Source organism: Numida meleagris, chromosome 2 (genome assembly GCF_002078875.1).
Source record: "Numida meleagris isolate 19003 breed g44 Domestic line chromosome 2, NumMel1.0, whole genome shotgun sequence".
In the NCBI taxonomy this organism is placed as follows: domain Eukaryota; kingdom Metazoa; phylum Chordata; class Aves; order Galliformes; family Numididae; genus Numida; species Numida meleagris.
Window position 1 is genome coordinate 78,331,331 of NC_034410.1, and position 16,865 is coordinate 78,348,195.

Consider the following 16,865-nt stretch of genomic DNA (forward strand, 5'->3'; position numbering starts at 1 on the left):
TTTTGTGCACCTGTTTTTGTAGCTTTCCAGATTTCTTCCATTTTAAGTCAGATATATATAGTGTTCACTGTTTTCACTCATCCTGTTTTAATCCCTTTTTGTTTTTCCACTGTACTTTGTAGTATGGAAGAATGTGAAGCCCTCTGCACACGACTTGCTATTATGGTGAATGGAAGCTTCAAGTGTCTTGGTTCTCCCCAGCACATTAAAAACAGGTATTATATATCACCACTGAATTTTCTTTTGATACGTTAAATGTAAGAACTGGCTAGATATTTTACTAGTGCCAAGGCATGAACAGCTATGACTTCTGAGCACATCTTTATTTTCCTATCATCTACGAAGTTAAAAAAAAAAGAGCCAATTAGGATATCTTAGCTAGCTAAATTGACAGAGGGCATTGCTACAATGCTTTGTAATCTGCACTGGTAATTGAAAAAGACAGATCTGTATCTAAAAGAAGCACTTCTGCACTCAGCCTGAGAAATGAATTATGAAATTTCAACATTCTATGATGTTATTGGAAACCCTTTGATTCCTTGTGATAATTTCTTGTAAGAGGAAAAAGTAATTGGCAGGTCAGCATCCAGTAAGACAATGCATTTTGAACCATTGTTGTCTCCTAGTGAATTCACTGCTAATTTTAGATATTTATTCTGTGGTTTTCTGCTTCCTTTTCCTGGTATAGATGAACCTCTCTTCTGCTTCAGCTCTTCTCATAAGTTAATTTAACATCTGTTAATGAAGTTGTTTATTTAGAGATTGGGCTCAATTCACCATAAAGAAAACAACACCAGAAGCTGAGGAGAGAACTGCTGCAATTTATAGATAGAACATTTACATTTAGTAATAAGCAGAACTTTTATGGCACCCAGACAGCCAGCTGTGTAAAATGACATTACTTGTTTACAAGCAGCAGAGACTCTATGTTTTGTACCAGCTCAGCGTTTAGCATTCTCAAGTGCAAATAAGCAAGCTCTACAGAAATCATTCTCTGCCATGATTATAAGGCAACCTGTGTCTCAGACAACTTTTTGTACCTGGAGAAGGGCACTTATGGCTTTTGGTCCTTCACTTTGTATAGAACTTCAGGACTTCATTTTTGATAGATCTATAGACACTTACTTTCCAGCTGTGCTGCACAACAGTCCTGAAATATGTATGCTAATAAGCTCTTTCCTTGCTAGTTTTTTCTTAACAGCAACATAGACTTTCAGATTTATGAACTGGATGGTGAAAAAAGTTGGGGTCTGCTTGACCTTGGAGAGGGATATTCCACAAGTGCTATGTTCACCTTTATCTTCTCAGTGACTGTCACTGTTATACCTCTCCTTGTGTTTCCTTTGGCAACATCTTTTCATCCATCTTTTCAGGAAGTAAGACATTGGCCTCTTTTCCAGGTAACTAGTGGTAGGAAAAGAAGTAGTGGCCTTAAATTGTGTTAGGGGAGATTCAGGTAGGATATTAGGAAAATTTTGTCTCAGAAAGAGTGGTAATGCACTGGAACAGGCAGCCCAGGGAGGTAATAAAGTCACTGTCCCAGGAGGTGTTCAAGAAATGTGTAGATGTGACACTGAGGGACATGATTAGTGGGCATTGTGGGGATGGGTTGACAGACTAGATGATCTTAGACATCTTTTCTAACCTTAATGATTCTATGATTCTAAACATGCTCAAAGCATTCATGTTCATATAAATAGGACAGTTGTTTCTCAATTTGCTATACTCTCTTTGTAGATGTACTTCTTACAGATCATAGTAAGAAAATCAGTGTAAAAGAATAAACTATATGACATGCAGAAGGTATCTTCAAATTAATTCTGAGGACATCCAGACATTTACAGATCAACCATGCAGAAACCAAACCTGTGTCTGTTCCTCTTTTAAGCTCAACAAAGCCAGATCAAGATCAGCGTGTTTGGTAGTTATTATAATATTATATCAGTATTTAATATAATTATACATAATAATTATTCATAATAATATTTTTGAAATCATTATATATACAATAATTTTATATCTGTAAAATGTATATATATATATATGTAAACACAAAACATTATGTACTAAGAATATTTCATACTATCATCAAGTTTGTGTTCCTTGTATTGCCATGACAGTTCTTTCATGCAAGTCAGTGGCATTCTTGTGAGTTAACATGTGCACTGGACATCATTATTTGCTGAAACCTTCTATACAAACTGTGTAGCTGAAGCTGCAATAAGATTTTTGTTTAAGACAGTATTAAAGTACCTTTATCTCCTAGCTCGTCGATTGTTTTAGTCTCCACATTTTCCATATCTATTCAGGAACCCATTGAATTTTTCTGTAACTTTATAACCTTTTATTAGGTAAAAAATAGTCACTGGCAGTTCCAAAGAATTTAATTAAAATCAGGTACTTGTCTGAATTTTCTCTGACTACGTCATTCATTTTCTTGGCTTCTGAGAGCAAAACAACTGTAGAGAGCACAGTCTTAAAAGCTCATATACAAGCATCTGTTAGAGATTTCTTTTTCTTTTTTCTTTTTTTGTTAATTAAACATACAATAAAGAGATTTCCGTGCTTTTTTTTTTTTTTTTAACTTTTAATAAGTTCTGGGTGAAACCAAAGAGCATCCCTGTCCTATTATTTTGTTGCTTTAGCTTCCAAACTTCCCTCCAGATAGAGCTTCTGACTGTGGTTTTCTTTACCCGACCATTCAGTTCTCTAACATAGAACCCAGTTTATCACACATCTAATAAATAAGGTCATGGTCATCTTTAGGGAATTAGAAAAAGAATACCTCTGTGTAATTCACCTTCCAAACTTATTTTAAGACAATTTTCAGATATGCTATCATGTACCTTGTAGAGATACATGGGCTTGTACATCTGCATGAGATAGGGAAGAAAAGTAGGATTATTTACTTACTACTCTAAACCATTGAAATCATTAAGCTTTAATTACAGTAATCTTGTTATTTTCTCACTTTCCACTTCATCTATAAACATCTTGAAAAACTTCTAGTCCTAAATTCTGAAAGAATTTTTTCTACCTTTCAATTTTCTTTCCCTCCCTGTGAAGTAACAGCCCTGTGAGGTACTCTTATGTAGAGCAAAACTTTATTCCTTCTAAAGTGATAGACCATGATTTCTAAATCTTTTCTTTGGAAAACACCTGCCAGCCAAGGAATGCATTCATTAACAGCCACTTCCACAGGTCATTCCTGATTTAATTTTATTTTTCAGTGTATTCCTGCATTAGCATTTGTGCATTTGTCCTTACCACCTTTTCACATTGTTGTTTTTTTTTTTGTGTGTAGATTAATTATACTGGCAATATACTTATATTTTACTTACATGCAGGCAGGAATGGTAACATATTAAATTAATGGTGACTATAATTACAGATTATTATGTGTTACTTTTGTGTGTTTTAGATTTTAAAACTAATTATTTCACGTTAAAAAATAAACAGCTCTTGATATCTTTGGTCTATCTTCAGTTTGTTTCTATAAATTAAATTATATAAATAGTTAAAAAATAAATTAAAGGTGACATCATCTAGCCTTGATTGAATGAAAGAAACATAACTATTGTATGAAGATTTAAACCAGAGAATTTCATGTTGATATTATTTATCATAGAATGTGTCCCTCATTGTAAGAAATTTCAGTAGAAGCACATTTTGATATTTTATATGATAATATTAGCAATGTTAGGATTTTTTTTCCTCTTTTAAATCTACCTATATTCCATAAGATTACATTTTTCTTCTCTCCTTGGGGATTCTGTCTGTCCTGATGGGAACTCTCAAAATTGTTTTGTTTGCTTTTCCTTTAGTACCATTCTGGCCCATTATGATCAACTTTTTTGATGGAAACTTAATGGGTCTTCCTTGGGGCCCTGTTAAATTTCCTTCTTGCTGTGTTGGGAAGTTTCAAGGATTCAGCTTTGTCTCTCAGCACACTTTCAGCCCTTGGCAGATTGCAAAAGACTGTCTTGGACTGAATACAGGTTTGTCAGACGGCAGTACAAAATTCTGCTATGAAGAGTATGGATGAGCTCCAGGAAGATGCTAATGTGAAACATAAAAGCTTAATAGGGATATAAAAAGTGACACATGCTGCTTCTAATGTGTGAGACTTGATTTATTTTTCCAGCTCTTGCGCAAACTTGTTACAAAATGCTCATCCAAAATTATCTGCTCACTACAATTGTACGTATTTGAGTTTCTACTCCCAACTGTTGAGCCCTGACTGTATTTATCTATGTTTGAACAGATTTAAAGTACCCTCAAATATTTCTTGGAAGTATAAGTGTTACACTTTAAAAGGGATTTTTGTTGCAGATGGCATATTTCTGAATAATGCCAAGAGGTGTTAGCTAGAAAGAACGAACTGAAGGGTAGTTTCCAAAAAGGTAGCATCTTAGTTCTAGACATAGCTTGTATCAGATGAATGTGTTAGCAGTTGTGTCTGTTAAAACATAATTTCCGTTGACTTCTGCCAACTGAATCAATTACTCTTAATTGTGAATGGATTGCGTTTAAATCCTCTCTCCAGTATTCTCCATTATACTTAATGTTATTCTAAAAACTCACAGAAGCACTTTCATGTTAGATGCAGCTGGACAGTCCTCTGAGAACAACATTTTGAGTGCCATTCTTCATTCTAGGGCCATCTGGACAGACTTCTCTTAGCTGAATAACCCACACCAGCTTTTCAAGCACTGGACACGTATCAAGTCATTGCTCAAATTGTATCAGCAAGCCATCTGATTAAATTACCCAGCAATTAATCTGTTTGTTATAGCAGAGTTAGAATGGAAAATGTGTTGGCAAGCTATTTACAATTTAACGGTTTTTTTTAGAAGGTTGATTAAGAATATTTTATTGCTTTTCCTTAGATAACTCCCACATGTGGACTTCTTAAATGGAGAAGAGAGAATTAAAGATCTCATTAATATTTCAGCCTTCATTGGAAATAATGTTATGATACGAACATAAATATTAGCATTGACTTTACTTGCTGTAAAATATAAAAGTGATGACAGTCAAAAATATAGTCTTTATTCATATTGTTAGAAAACATAAATTCCTTTTGTCCATGAAAAAATATATTAAGGTAGTGGATGCCTGTGTATTCATGTAATATTAGTTTATCTTTCCAGAGGAAAGCTTGAAGAAAAGAGTTTTAGAACTTTAAAAAGACATGGACTGTGAGTTCAGAAATGGGCAATGTTTTCATGCTCATATTAAAATTTGTGCTCCATTAATTCAGCCCTACTGTGTTGTGTGTGTATCACAGTACAATTTTTTTGTCATTTTATACTATGTTTTCTGCAGGACGCTGCAATAAAGCTGCGTACATCTTCACTTAATGAGCAGCTGAAAATGAATATTTCATATTCTCCTCTTTTCCTAGTATGTGATCTGTACCATCTTTATTAGGTATTTTTCAAAGTTGTTGTAAGTATTTGTTGGAGCAGCGCTTCATAAATATCAGCATCCATGCTTTTGATAATATTTAACAGAAACAGATTTTCAAATAATTATTTCCGTTTTATAGAGATGTAACTGAGGCATCATGAACATTTTGAAGTTAAAAGGTTTTGGTCAGCCAGTCTGAGCAGTTTAAGGCTAAATATATTAACATTACATGATACTTGATACATTTAAAGTAAAACACGGTTGTACTTTAACACACTTTTGTCAGTTGATGAGAGGTTTAACATGAGCCAGCAATGTGTGCTTGCAGCCCAGAAAGCTAACTGTATCCTGGGCTGCATCAAGAGGAACGTGACCAGCAGGTCGAGGGAGGTGATTCTGCCCCTCTACTCTGCTCTCATACTGTGGGAATACTGTGGAGTACTGTGTCCAGTTCGGGGCCCCCAGCACAAGAACACCTGCTATCTTCAGCTTTAGTGGAAAGTACCATGAATTCCTTCTGCCAATTGGAGCCCCAGGTCTCAAGGTGGACACCTAGAATCACAGATTGGCTTGGGTTGGAAGCGGCCTTAAAGCCCACCCAGTTTCAACTCTCTGCTGTAGGCAGGGCTGCCACCCACCAGCTCAGGCTGCCCAGGCCCCCATCCAACCTGGCCTTGAGTGCCTCCAGCGATGGGGCACCCACAGCTTCTCTGGGCAGCCTGTGCCAGGGCCTCACCGCCCTTTCTGTGAAAAACTTCCCCCTGACATCTAATCTAAATATCTCCTCCTTTGGTTTAAAACCATTTCCCCTTGTCCTGTCTGCCTGAGAAACAGGTAATTGATTTCCCTTCCTACCCACTTAACAGGATAGGAAAGCAGTAGTGAAAAATGTGATCTGAGTGGGTTAAGACAGATTACACACATGGAACGGAGGGGAAGTGAGAGATTTGCTTCCATAGTGCTATTCTCATCCACCAGAAACATGAAGCACTTTCTCAGCAACCTGGAATCTTATTTGCAACACTTTCCCGATGTTACAGTACCTAAAGCCACTTGTCTGAGCGTGTACCTCCAGTTTATCTTGTAAACTATTCATGATAGGGATTTCTGGAAGGGTTGATTTGTGCAGTCTAAGCTTACAGAATAAAGCAAATGTACCAATGGTTTAAATGTGAATGTTACAGCTGGCTTTCATCCTAGGATTTTTTTTTTAACTTGATAATTTCAAATTGAAGTGTTTATGGGATCCTATTAGTAGACATTTTAGTGAGTAATATTCAGTTTTTTTTTTCTTAAAAACAAAACAAAAAAACTCACTACAAAAACAAAGGAGCAAAAAACTGTGACAGCAGCACAAGGATAATATTACTTCCTGCTACTTTTTTGATTGTAGAGTCCCAGTGGACAACAATTCTGATTCTTTGTAGGCTGTACCATCAGCCTTACATAAAATTGCAGCACTGCTGTTCCTATTTCTCAGAGAATGCAATATGTAATAAATGTAACAGATCTCTAGTACCTGCCTGTATATGCAAACATACACATACATTTGAGCAGGGACAGATTTTGTCTGCATATGAACATCCAATTAACAAGAGTTTTTGAGATTCTTAGGACATATTTAGAAATAATGCGTAAGCATTTAAATTTCTAAATTCAGAGAGCAAGGTAACATTGTGCTTTACAGTGTTCATAATTTGAGACTATCACAGTTGTGGCAATGATATTGTTGAATACAGAAATTAACTTTTGGCAGCTTGAAAGATAAGTCTGAAGAGTGTATGAACAAAAATGCATGTACAATATTATTGAACGAGTATTACTTGTTGTTTTAATAGCTTTTAAAATGTTTCTATTGTTACCTTGGAAAAATCATAATCAATTAAAAAAAGATGAAACAATCTATGAATAGTGCATGGAAGACAGATTTTATAAGTTGGCTGTTCTCGTATCTAATTAAGGTTTTTTGTTTGTTCAGCAGCACTGAGGTTGTTCTGAATAATTGCAGAAAGAATTTGCATTTTACAAGTGAGATTATTTTTGCATTTTATATTAACTTTAAAAAAAATTAAAACAACTATTTTACTTACCTTACATTTAGAAACTCTTTTTTCCTTCCAAGATATTGTATTTATCTGCCAATTAACTGATGAAATCATTACATTTATTTTGTGATTGAAAATTACCATGAATTGTTATGTATTTGTTGTAATTCATTCATTTTATTTCAATTTGGTACTTTTTTTTTCCCCACTGTTTTGGGGGTTGTATTTTTTTAAAATACTTTTTAAGTTTTATTCTGTTTATAAGTTGTACTTTTTTTCTAGAGCTGGAAGGAAAATGACCTGAATCTGTATCCTGTGCCTAAATAATCATACTGGAATAACTAAGTTATCTTGTTTCGATGAGACTTTACAAAAAGTAGAACTTCCTCTTTCTGCAAATGAATGCAAACTGAAGCCTTGTGGCACACAGCACAGTAACAAATTATTCCCCCACTTTGATTTATGGCATATATTCTAAAAGATGCAGTTCCTTTCTGATGTTAAGTGGCAATGTTCTTTTTATTATTTTTTGTTATTCAGTAATGCCATTTTGGAGTACTCTTTTGATCAATCAGACTAGTGCGTGCATGAATTATGCACAGTATATTTTCATCGTTAAACTTTCTGGGAGCTGTAATTTTTTGATGTATATGCTTATAAACATGTACTTATATATAGAAACACACATATATATTTGTGCTAAAACTTATGATGCTTTGGTTATTCATTGAGAATTAGAGAATAAGGCCATGCTCATATTTTTCTGAGGTTTCTTTCAGCAATTTTGGGGAAGGGATTTGGAAAGAGCGTGTTCAGAGAACTAATCATTCTTGACTCTGCTGTAAATTAAACAACAATTTCTAGGTTAGGTCAGGTTTGTTTGTGGGCAAGCAAGCTCCTAACAATTTTCAAGGAAAATACATACTATTATAGAGCAAATAGAAGTCTGCTAATAATGGACTTCGTTACCTTTCACAGAAAGCAGGATGTCATGGGCTAGTTTTAGAAAATACTGGGTTAGTACCTCTGAGAATGACATGTGACCTCTCAATGGTAGGCTCATTTGAGCAGCCACAAGACACTGTTTTTCAGCAACTTTTCTTGTCCCCATTCAACTCTCTGAACCAGAATCACTGAGGAATGAGTATAAAGGAACGCTGAGAAGTTAGCATTTCTTGATTTGCTTCCAGAGGTAACTTCTCTACCTGATATTTGTATGAATTTTCAATCTTTAGGAAACTGAATCCACTTCCATTCCCGTGGCAAGACTTGAAGGAGTCCCAAGAAAGCAGGCATGGATTTTGCTCATCAGTACAATTCTGTGACTGCATCTTGTGTAGACACGTGAACTAGTGTTACGTTACCTTTCCTTCTAGTACTGGCAGCATGGCTGCAGAACTACATCAAAAGTGCAACCCCCTTTTCAGAATAGGGAAACCATTTGGGCAATTAGCCCAGGCAGACCTCTACTCTATTTCTTACTACCAGCTATAAGGTCAGACCTAAGACCCATCTAACACAGTATCCCCACTCTCTAGTATGGCCAGGAGAGAAAAGTCCGAGGACAAGATAAACACATTAAGATACTTGTTCACATTACTCAACCAGCCTTCAGTAATTTGCTGCTTAGAGAATTCCTAAGCCAGAAGTGTTTTCAGTGAATTTTTCCCCCTATGAATTTCCCTAATCTCTTATTCAACTCATGTCAAATTCTGGCATCCAGCACATTCTGTGTCAGTGAGTTCTACAATTTTCCTGTGTGCTGTACAGAAAATTATTTCCTCTTACCGAATTTGAATTGCCTTCCCTCTAATTCAATTTGATACATTCAATTTGAAGCATTCCTTAATTGAGTTGTCTAGGCCAGTCATAATTTGGGGTTCTATAAAACTCCCTCTACCACCCAGACATCTGAAAAGTTTTAGCCTATTTTGTAAATCCTGATGTGGAAATTGTTCCATTCCTTCTTGCTATATTGTGCTCCTTCTTTCTCCCTTGTTATTCGAGTGTCTCAAAGAGCTTGAAGGCCTATGTAATTATAGGTGTGGAGCAGCTGGATGCATTTTGTAGTCTTTACTAAGTTCATGCTTCACTGGATGTTGCTGTTAATATACCAGTTTAAAATCAGCTGGGCAATTTAGATGTTTGTTTCGGTCTCATGGTGGCATTGTAGTAGTGAAAACACTCAGTGCCCCTAGAACCAAAGACAAGTTTAAACAATTAGTTTGACTGAAAGAGAAAAGAGGAGTGATAGAGAGGAGAAATATTATAGTTAGAATATGTGTTTGTGTCTCTGTGTGTGTACACACAAATAAAAACGCAGGTGATGTTAAAGTAATGTGATAGAAATTAGCAGTGGAAAATATCTTTGTTGAATAGCTTTGAAGAAATGGTGATTCTTTTGCAACAGATGGCTGCTGAACAGGTGTGCTGGCTCAACTTATGCCATTTTCATGGTAATGTTTCCCTACTTAGGTTTTGAACTATTAGGTGTTAAAGGTTCAGTCCTAACAGAGCTATTCAAACCAGATTGTGCTTTACTCTATAATTCCAGTTTGGGTTTTTGAATTAATTATACTGTCTGATTCAGAGAGGAAAACAGAGTGGACAAAAATGGTCAGCTCAATTTCCATTGCCTCAGTTTGCTACTGAAAGCATCTTGCTGATTATAGCAAGGGGAAATGCTTATTTATGATCAGCTTACTCTGTATAGGGAGTTGTTGTGCTGAAATGAATTATAAAATCAAGATATAGAAGCATAAAAATTTGACTGACCAGAAGAAAAGAGTAATCTTATAAAGCTTTATGTGCTGATGTTTATGCCATTCAAGATTTAGAATTAAAACAGTTGCACAGGCTTATTAGTCTATGTTAATCAGAATTTTGATTTATTTTCTTCGGAAACTTCATTGCATGAATCAATTTCATTTTACGAGACCATTGAACACCTCCATAAGCCAGCATTTTTCAAACTGTGATTCAACAGTGGATGGCTAGGAATGCCAGAAAATTGATCAGAATCAATGATCTCTTGTAAAGTGTTGCCTCAAGGTGGCTGTCATCTGAATTGAACACTCTTGTTAACTATATTCTTCTTTGTAATATCTTTTTTATTGTCACACATATTTTGCAGGGATGATGCTATGCATTTAAAAGATTTAATTAGAGATCAGGTTTTTTTAGTAAATCATTATGAGGCAAACCAGCCAAACACTGCTTCAGATTTCACCTTGTTCTGAATCTCTTTGGTGTAACAGCACCATTCATCTGTCAGGTCACACTGGGCAGTGAATAGCTGGTACCCTGCAGCCTGTCCTGGAGAGAATTTAACTCACAGATGGTCCCTCAAGAAGAAACGGACAGAATTGCATCAGGATTGGATCTTCTTACTATATTTCAAGTGGTTCCATGGTTGTATTTGACTAAAAACAAGTAAAAAATCCCAACCAACCAAGGAAAAAAAAAGAAAAAGGAAAAGAAAAGAAAGTGAAAGTGGAAGACAAAACAACCAAAAGCTTTATAATAGTGGAGATTCTGGTACTGCACAAAATAGAAGTTAAACCCCTTACATTGCTGTATGTGCGTTGTTGATGAGGGATGTAAGGTGCTTCATATGAAGTGTTTAGCTGAAATTTACTTAGTGGCTGAACAGGACATACATCTCCAAATAGCCCGTACTGTTTTTGTTACATTTTGACTGAGATTCTGTAGACATTAATTTCTGTATTTGAGAAAAGCAGCTTCATAGAGATTTGATCATGTGAAAATGTGCTTAATTCCTGCCAGACCGATTTAACTCAACCACTACCCTGAATAAGACAGGTGTAGCCAGCAAGGAGCATTGGCATGGATAGCAGGGAGGAAAGTTACTAGAAACAGAAGAACTGAAGCGAAGGATTTGGGGTTGAGTAATTGTGCAGCTGGAGAGGAAAGAAAAGGAAATAACATTGGCATGAAGGATGTGGGAGTGCTGGAGTGGAAGACAGAGGAACTGGTAGGTTCCTGGGAGGATGTGGACTTGCAACCAGACCTCTTTGTCCTCCTCCCAACTCTGTCATTCCATTACTCATGGGAACAGGAGCAGTTTGGAGCCAGGGAAGTGAAATCCCTTGAACATGTGCTGTATAACTTCTGCTGCTTAAGCAACGTGCATAGGGCTCTTGTTGCCATTTTAGTGTTGATAGGCTTATTGGAACTTCCTCAGTTATATATATTAGCAGAGAGTAAATCGAATAAAAAATAATGTGTTGGCTAGATTGCCTGTACTTAACTTTTATCACATGTATATTGAGACAGAAATTCATTTCCTAAATTATTCTATGAGACAGATTGTGTGGCCGTAGAGCTTAAGAAAATTCATTAACTTTGCCATCTCCCTAAATAACTGTTTACTTTATGTATGTGCAAAAACATATTGCACACTCATTTGCTGAAATAAAAACTGGACTGCTTTGTTAAAAGGTTTGAAGTGTCACATCATTAGAAAAGTTAAAATAAAGGATTTTTGTTCTGTTTATGGTAGGTTATCTTCATAGGTTTTTTTGCAGTGTCATAATTAATGCATACTTCAGCTAATGTATGGTACATTGTATAATGAAATGTAGTATTGTAATTGAAACCTAGGGATAACAAAGTTCGGGTTTCTTGTTTGTTTCTATTTGTTATCATTAATTTAACAACTTTCTCATTGAAATCATTGTCTGCTGTTCAATAGCAAAGTGGTAATATCCCAGTGATAATGCAGTAGACATACACAGTGTTTTGTTTGCCATAATCATTACAGGAAAATTAATTGAAACAAATGTTCTTACTGCCTTCATAGTGTAGACAAACGAGTCTATATTTTTGCATATTATTTTCAGGTTTGGAGATGGCTACTCTGTCAAAGTTTGGCTTAGCAAAGACATTAGCTATCAAAGAATGATTTTGGACTGTCTAAAGCTGCATTTTCCTGGAGCACAATTTAAGGTACAGTTATAAATCCTCATTATAGTAATTATTGTATGGCAAGATTAAGTGTGGGCTGATAAGAACAATGTTTATCCGTGTTTAGATACATTGATTTTTCTGAAGAATGTATGCGTGAGCATCTCTTTTGTTATTAAGCAATTCTTACAAATCTGTCTTGTGATATTGATTAAATCAATTCTAAAGTCATTTAAGCAACACAAATATATAGGTACTTTCTCTGAGTAATAATTTAATTTCAATTTTATTGTTGACCAAGTTGAACTTGTACTTGCTTTGACTGGTTTCTCATAAGGTTCACAAATGGCAAATCTCAATCTTTAATGAGATTATTTTATTTGAGATGGAGCCTTCCAAAAGACCTACAGTAATTAGATTTCGAAGGCCTTTAATTCCTAATTTTTATTTTTTAACACTTTGTTTAGGAAAAAAATGTGAAACTATGAATACTTTAGCTATGAAACTGTTTCCTTATATGTTTATATGTGTTTGTGCATGTTCATATACATATATATATAAATATGCATGCATGCACATGCACACTATGTATGAATTTTTAAATATTTTTTTTTTCAAGGAAGCTTATCAGTAAATGGATAGCATTAAGAGAGAGAGACTTCTGTCAGGTTAAAATTAAGTTTTGTTGTTGTTTTTTCTTTAAAGTTGGAGAGCATCCTACTGTGGAAATTGTTAATAAGAATCCTTTTATATCTTACCCCATTGCATTATAAAATATCCTTTGTTTTCACTTGTATCCGTGTTAGTTCAATGCAAGGATCAAAGGCAATCTTGTGAAGTACAAAAGCTCAAAAAAAGTCCAGAGGTTTACAGAAACCTTCCCTTTCTTAAATACCAGCTACTTTTTGCCATAATGATGAGGGAATCCAGTATTTTGCCTTTTGTATTATCGGAATTGTGTATAGTCAAAATGGTCACGTGTATGGGTAGCCCTATAGGTAAGCAAATACAGTAAATTTTGATTTACTGCCTTATGTCTTGCCAGACGACTACATTAGTACTACCATCAGTTGAATTTAAAGCATATCGCATAAAAATGTCCTAAATTTATATATCTTTAATTAAATTAACAAAATGTAAGCTCAAAACATGAAACATGTGTCTTGAGTATGAATGTTTCATTTTGCTACCAAAGGAGGCAAAATAGATTCTTGTTTAAAAGCTCATGTTTTTCATGTTAACCAGCACTGAGACCAGTCTCGTTATAGCAAGCACAACTTCATCATCATGTGTACTCACCTTTACCTATTTTTGTTGTTTTTGCTGCTTTTAAGGGACATCATCTTAACGTGCTCGAGTACCTTGTACCACGAAGTGAGGGGTGCTTAGCTGAGCTCTTCAGAGTCCTAGAGAACTACAAAGCTTTACTCCAAATCAAACACTATTCCATTAGCCAAACTACACTGGAGCAGGTATTTTCTTCTTTTCCAGCAGTTCCGGACCATCTTAGGTCTACACAGTAATCACATTAACCTGATTGCTTTTACTCTGTGGATGAGCACAAAACAGCATGAGAAGGTGCATATTTGCTATGTATGCAAGCTTAATCACTACTTAAATACATCTGATTTGCGCAGGATGAGAAGGTGTGACTGTGAACTGCCACCTCCACAGTCTAATCGTTGAGATCCTATTAATGCCCTTCAGAAGACTGAACAAGTCTGTAAATCACAGTAAATCATAGGCTTACAGGGCATTTTCCTTTGAGGTTTTTTTTTTTTGCAGTATTACAGTACACAATAGAACACAGTAGAAATGCACAAGCAGACTGAAGAGATCCCGCTATTAGTGACTGTGAAATCCTATTTGGCCAGAAGGAAGAAGAGAACAATAGCAAGGATGACATTTCTGAGTGGCTGTGATGTGTTTGAGCATCTTTGTATGTAACTTCTTGTTATGTATTCTGCAAACTGGAGGAGTCGCATTTAGTCAAAATATTAATTTTTTATGATAAATGGTGTGAAGTTATTCCTTTTACCCTTGTGCAAATCATTAATGAAATATTCTGATTTGTATTAATCTTTTTAATAGCTTTTAAATTATCTGTTCACAGAGTGGATGAATATAAGGTGATTTCAGCCTGATGATCAGGAATAGTTCATGCAAGCTTACTTCTCTGCATTATTCATGGTGATTCATCACCTCTGTCACCTACTATTGTTTCCTCCCCAAGACAAACTGAGAGTCACTTTTAAACAAGAAAATAGTTCTCTTGAATAACAAACATCCTTATTATCCACTCCAAGTTTGTTTGCATATGAATATGATCATTTGAATCAAGAATAGCCATCTCTTCTGCTCCATTCCTTGCTGTCAAATAGTTGTGTGATTAAAAAGCAAACAAGTTTTTCAGTATTAAGATCTGTTTAGAAAAAAAAACAGATATAAAGGAGGCATGTGAGTTGTTGAGTAGTCACTGTGTAGTGCTCAGAACTATTACTTTGCCTTGAAATATCCAGACCTTCATCTATGTGATGGTGTTTGGCAGAAACAACAGGGTCAAGTACCTCTGTCATACTTGCTGGGAAAAATGTTGCTCAAATAGGCTTGCTCAATTATCTTTATCCCAAAAAGAGACAGAGGAGACTCTTTACCTTTCTTTACTCAAGTAAAGGGAGAGTCAATGGGAATGGTCCCCGCAGGGTCTCTCAAAGTATATGAGGGCACAGCCTCCTCTTATCCCTGCTTCCTGACCGCATTGTTCCTCCTCCTTTCCTCCCTGGCTGAAGTGCTTGGAGATTACAGACTTCCCGGTCTGCCTGATGCCTGTTCTTCCTTGTTTGTGACCCCCCCTTCGTATCAGGTGTGTAATTAACTCCAAATTTATGCCAGAGCTAATAGGAGGCGTTCACAGTGCGGAGAAGTTAATTAGACTATTCAGCCTGTGTAGTAAGTCCAACATCTGTAAGTTCAAGTTGTCAATCAAACTTTATAACTGAATCTTATTTGGTGAGAGTTTACAAACTAAGTGCAGACATGAAGCAGAGAGGAAGTTGCAAGCCTCTGCACAACTTGTCTGCAAGGACACCTTGCTCACAAGCCTCTTTCATCTCATGCCATTTCAAGTGCTAAGAAAAACAATTATTTCCCAGTAACTCATTTTACCATTGTTTTTTACAAGTTCATCAACCTCTGTGTTAGCTGGAGAGGTGAAGTTTCTTTATAGAGTTTACTAAACATATCTCTAGAGGGTTCTCACAGCATAAACTATTAATTTTTGCATCAGAAGAGCAAGTGAAAAAATTACGAGCCATGACTCCAAATGTTCTGTTCAAATATTGTTATTGTGAAAATCCTACTTTGTTTTTGTCTTACAGGTATTCATTAATTTTGCTACACAGCAGCAAGGAATCTCACATTCTTCACAAGAATCTCCCCCTGTTCGTCAAGACCACCTGCCAGTTTAGGATCAGAACAGGATAAAGTTACAACAGCGTGTGTGTGTGTGTTTGTGTATACATATACACATTTTACATGCAGTAAAACTTGTCAGATGTTTGTGAGTGAGAAACATGTAGTAGGAGCAGAGGTGAGCTGACATTTGTAGGCCAAAAGGAATGTTACCAGTTCTCAGTAATACAAGAAAGTAGTGACCTGCCAACCAAAATTCTGCCAGCAAGTAATGTTTTAAAATGAATGGCAATTTTATAATAAAAATGGCCAAATTAATGCAGCTTTGTGTAACATAAAAAGACTGGTCCGAAATGTCATTGTGCATAGTGGATTTTCTTTTGGTGGTAGATCTATTTTCATTTGACTACAGTAATTTTCTCTTGCATGCATACTTAGTAACTAATTTTTATGTGACAAGTCAGGAAAAACTCACTGAATGGTAGAAATAGCTAAGTGAACACCCAATATTTGTATTTAATAACACAAATTGAGAGCCTTTTGACTTCTGCATTAATTCAGACCTGTGTTGTGACAAGTTAAATTAGCCTTTTTATTGTATAACGGATGCACTGTATTCCATGAGGATTTATGCTGAATAGAGTATTAGTGTACTAGTCTGCCTCCTAGTTATGTAAAGTAAATTTAATAAGGTTTCATAAATCATACTTGACAATAAGTTTTCCCTTATGCCTACAGGTTGCTGCCGGAGGAGTTCTCAAGTGTCTTTTTAATAACCCGTCTCCTTTTTCCCAGCTTTTTCTTTCCTTCTCCCCCCCAAAAAATTCTGTTTTAGGATTATGTTAAAAGAAATAAGCATTCAGACACTGATCAATAAACTTTTCAATAAATGTGCATTATGGTCTTATGTACTTCATATAAGGTCATGTCAGGGCCTTCAGCCTATACATGTATAAAAGTAAACATTTAATGACTAAAAACTTTTGCACTGGGAGAAAAAAACAATGAAAAAAAAATCTTGTTTAAAGTTGCTGGCTTTTCTGAGACAAATCCTTTGGTGATCCTGTAGAA

The 16,865-nt window shown here is 35.6% G+C and overlaps 1 protein-coding gene across 1 annotated transcript in view; it reads left to right on the forward strand.

Annotated features, from left to right (window-relative positions):
* The window catches only part of ABCA13 (ATP binding cassette subfamily A member 13), a 193,230-nt gene extending 176,580 nt beyond the window's left edge, over positions 1-16,650 (forward strand). Inside the window, exons 60-63 of the mRNA XM_021386386.1 lie at positions 123-215; positions 12,320-12,425; positions 13,718-13,855; positions 15,761-16,650. Of these exons, the coding sequence (XP_021242061.1) occupies positions 123-215; positions 12,320-12,425; positions 13,718-13,855; positions 15,761-15,850 (427 nt within the window). The 3' untranslated portion in view covers positions 15,851-16,650. The remainder of the gene's footprint in view (positions 1-122; positions 216-12,319; positions 12,426-13,717; positions 13,856-15,760) is intronic.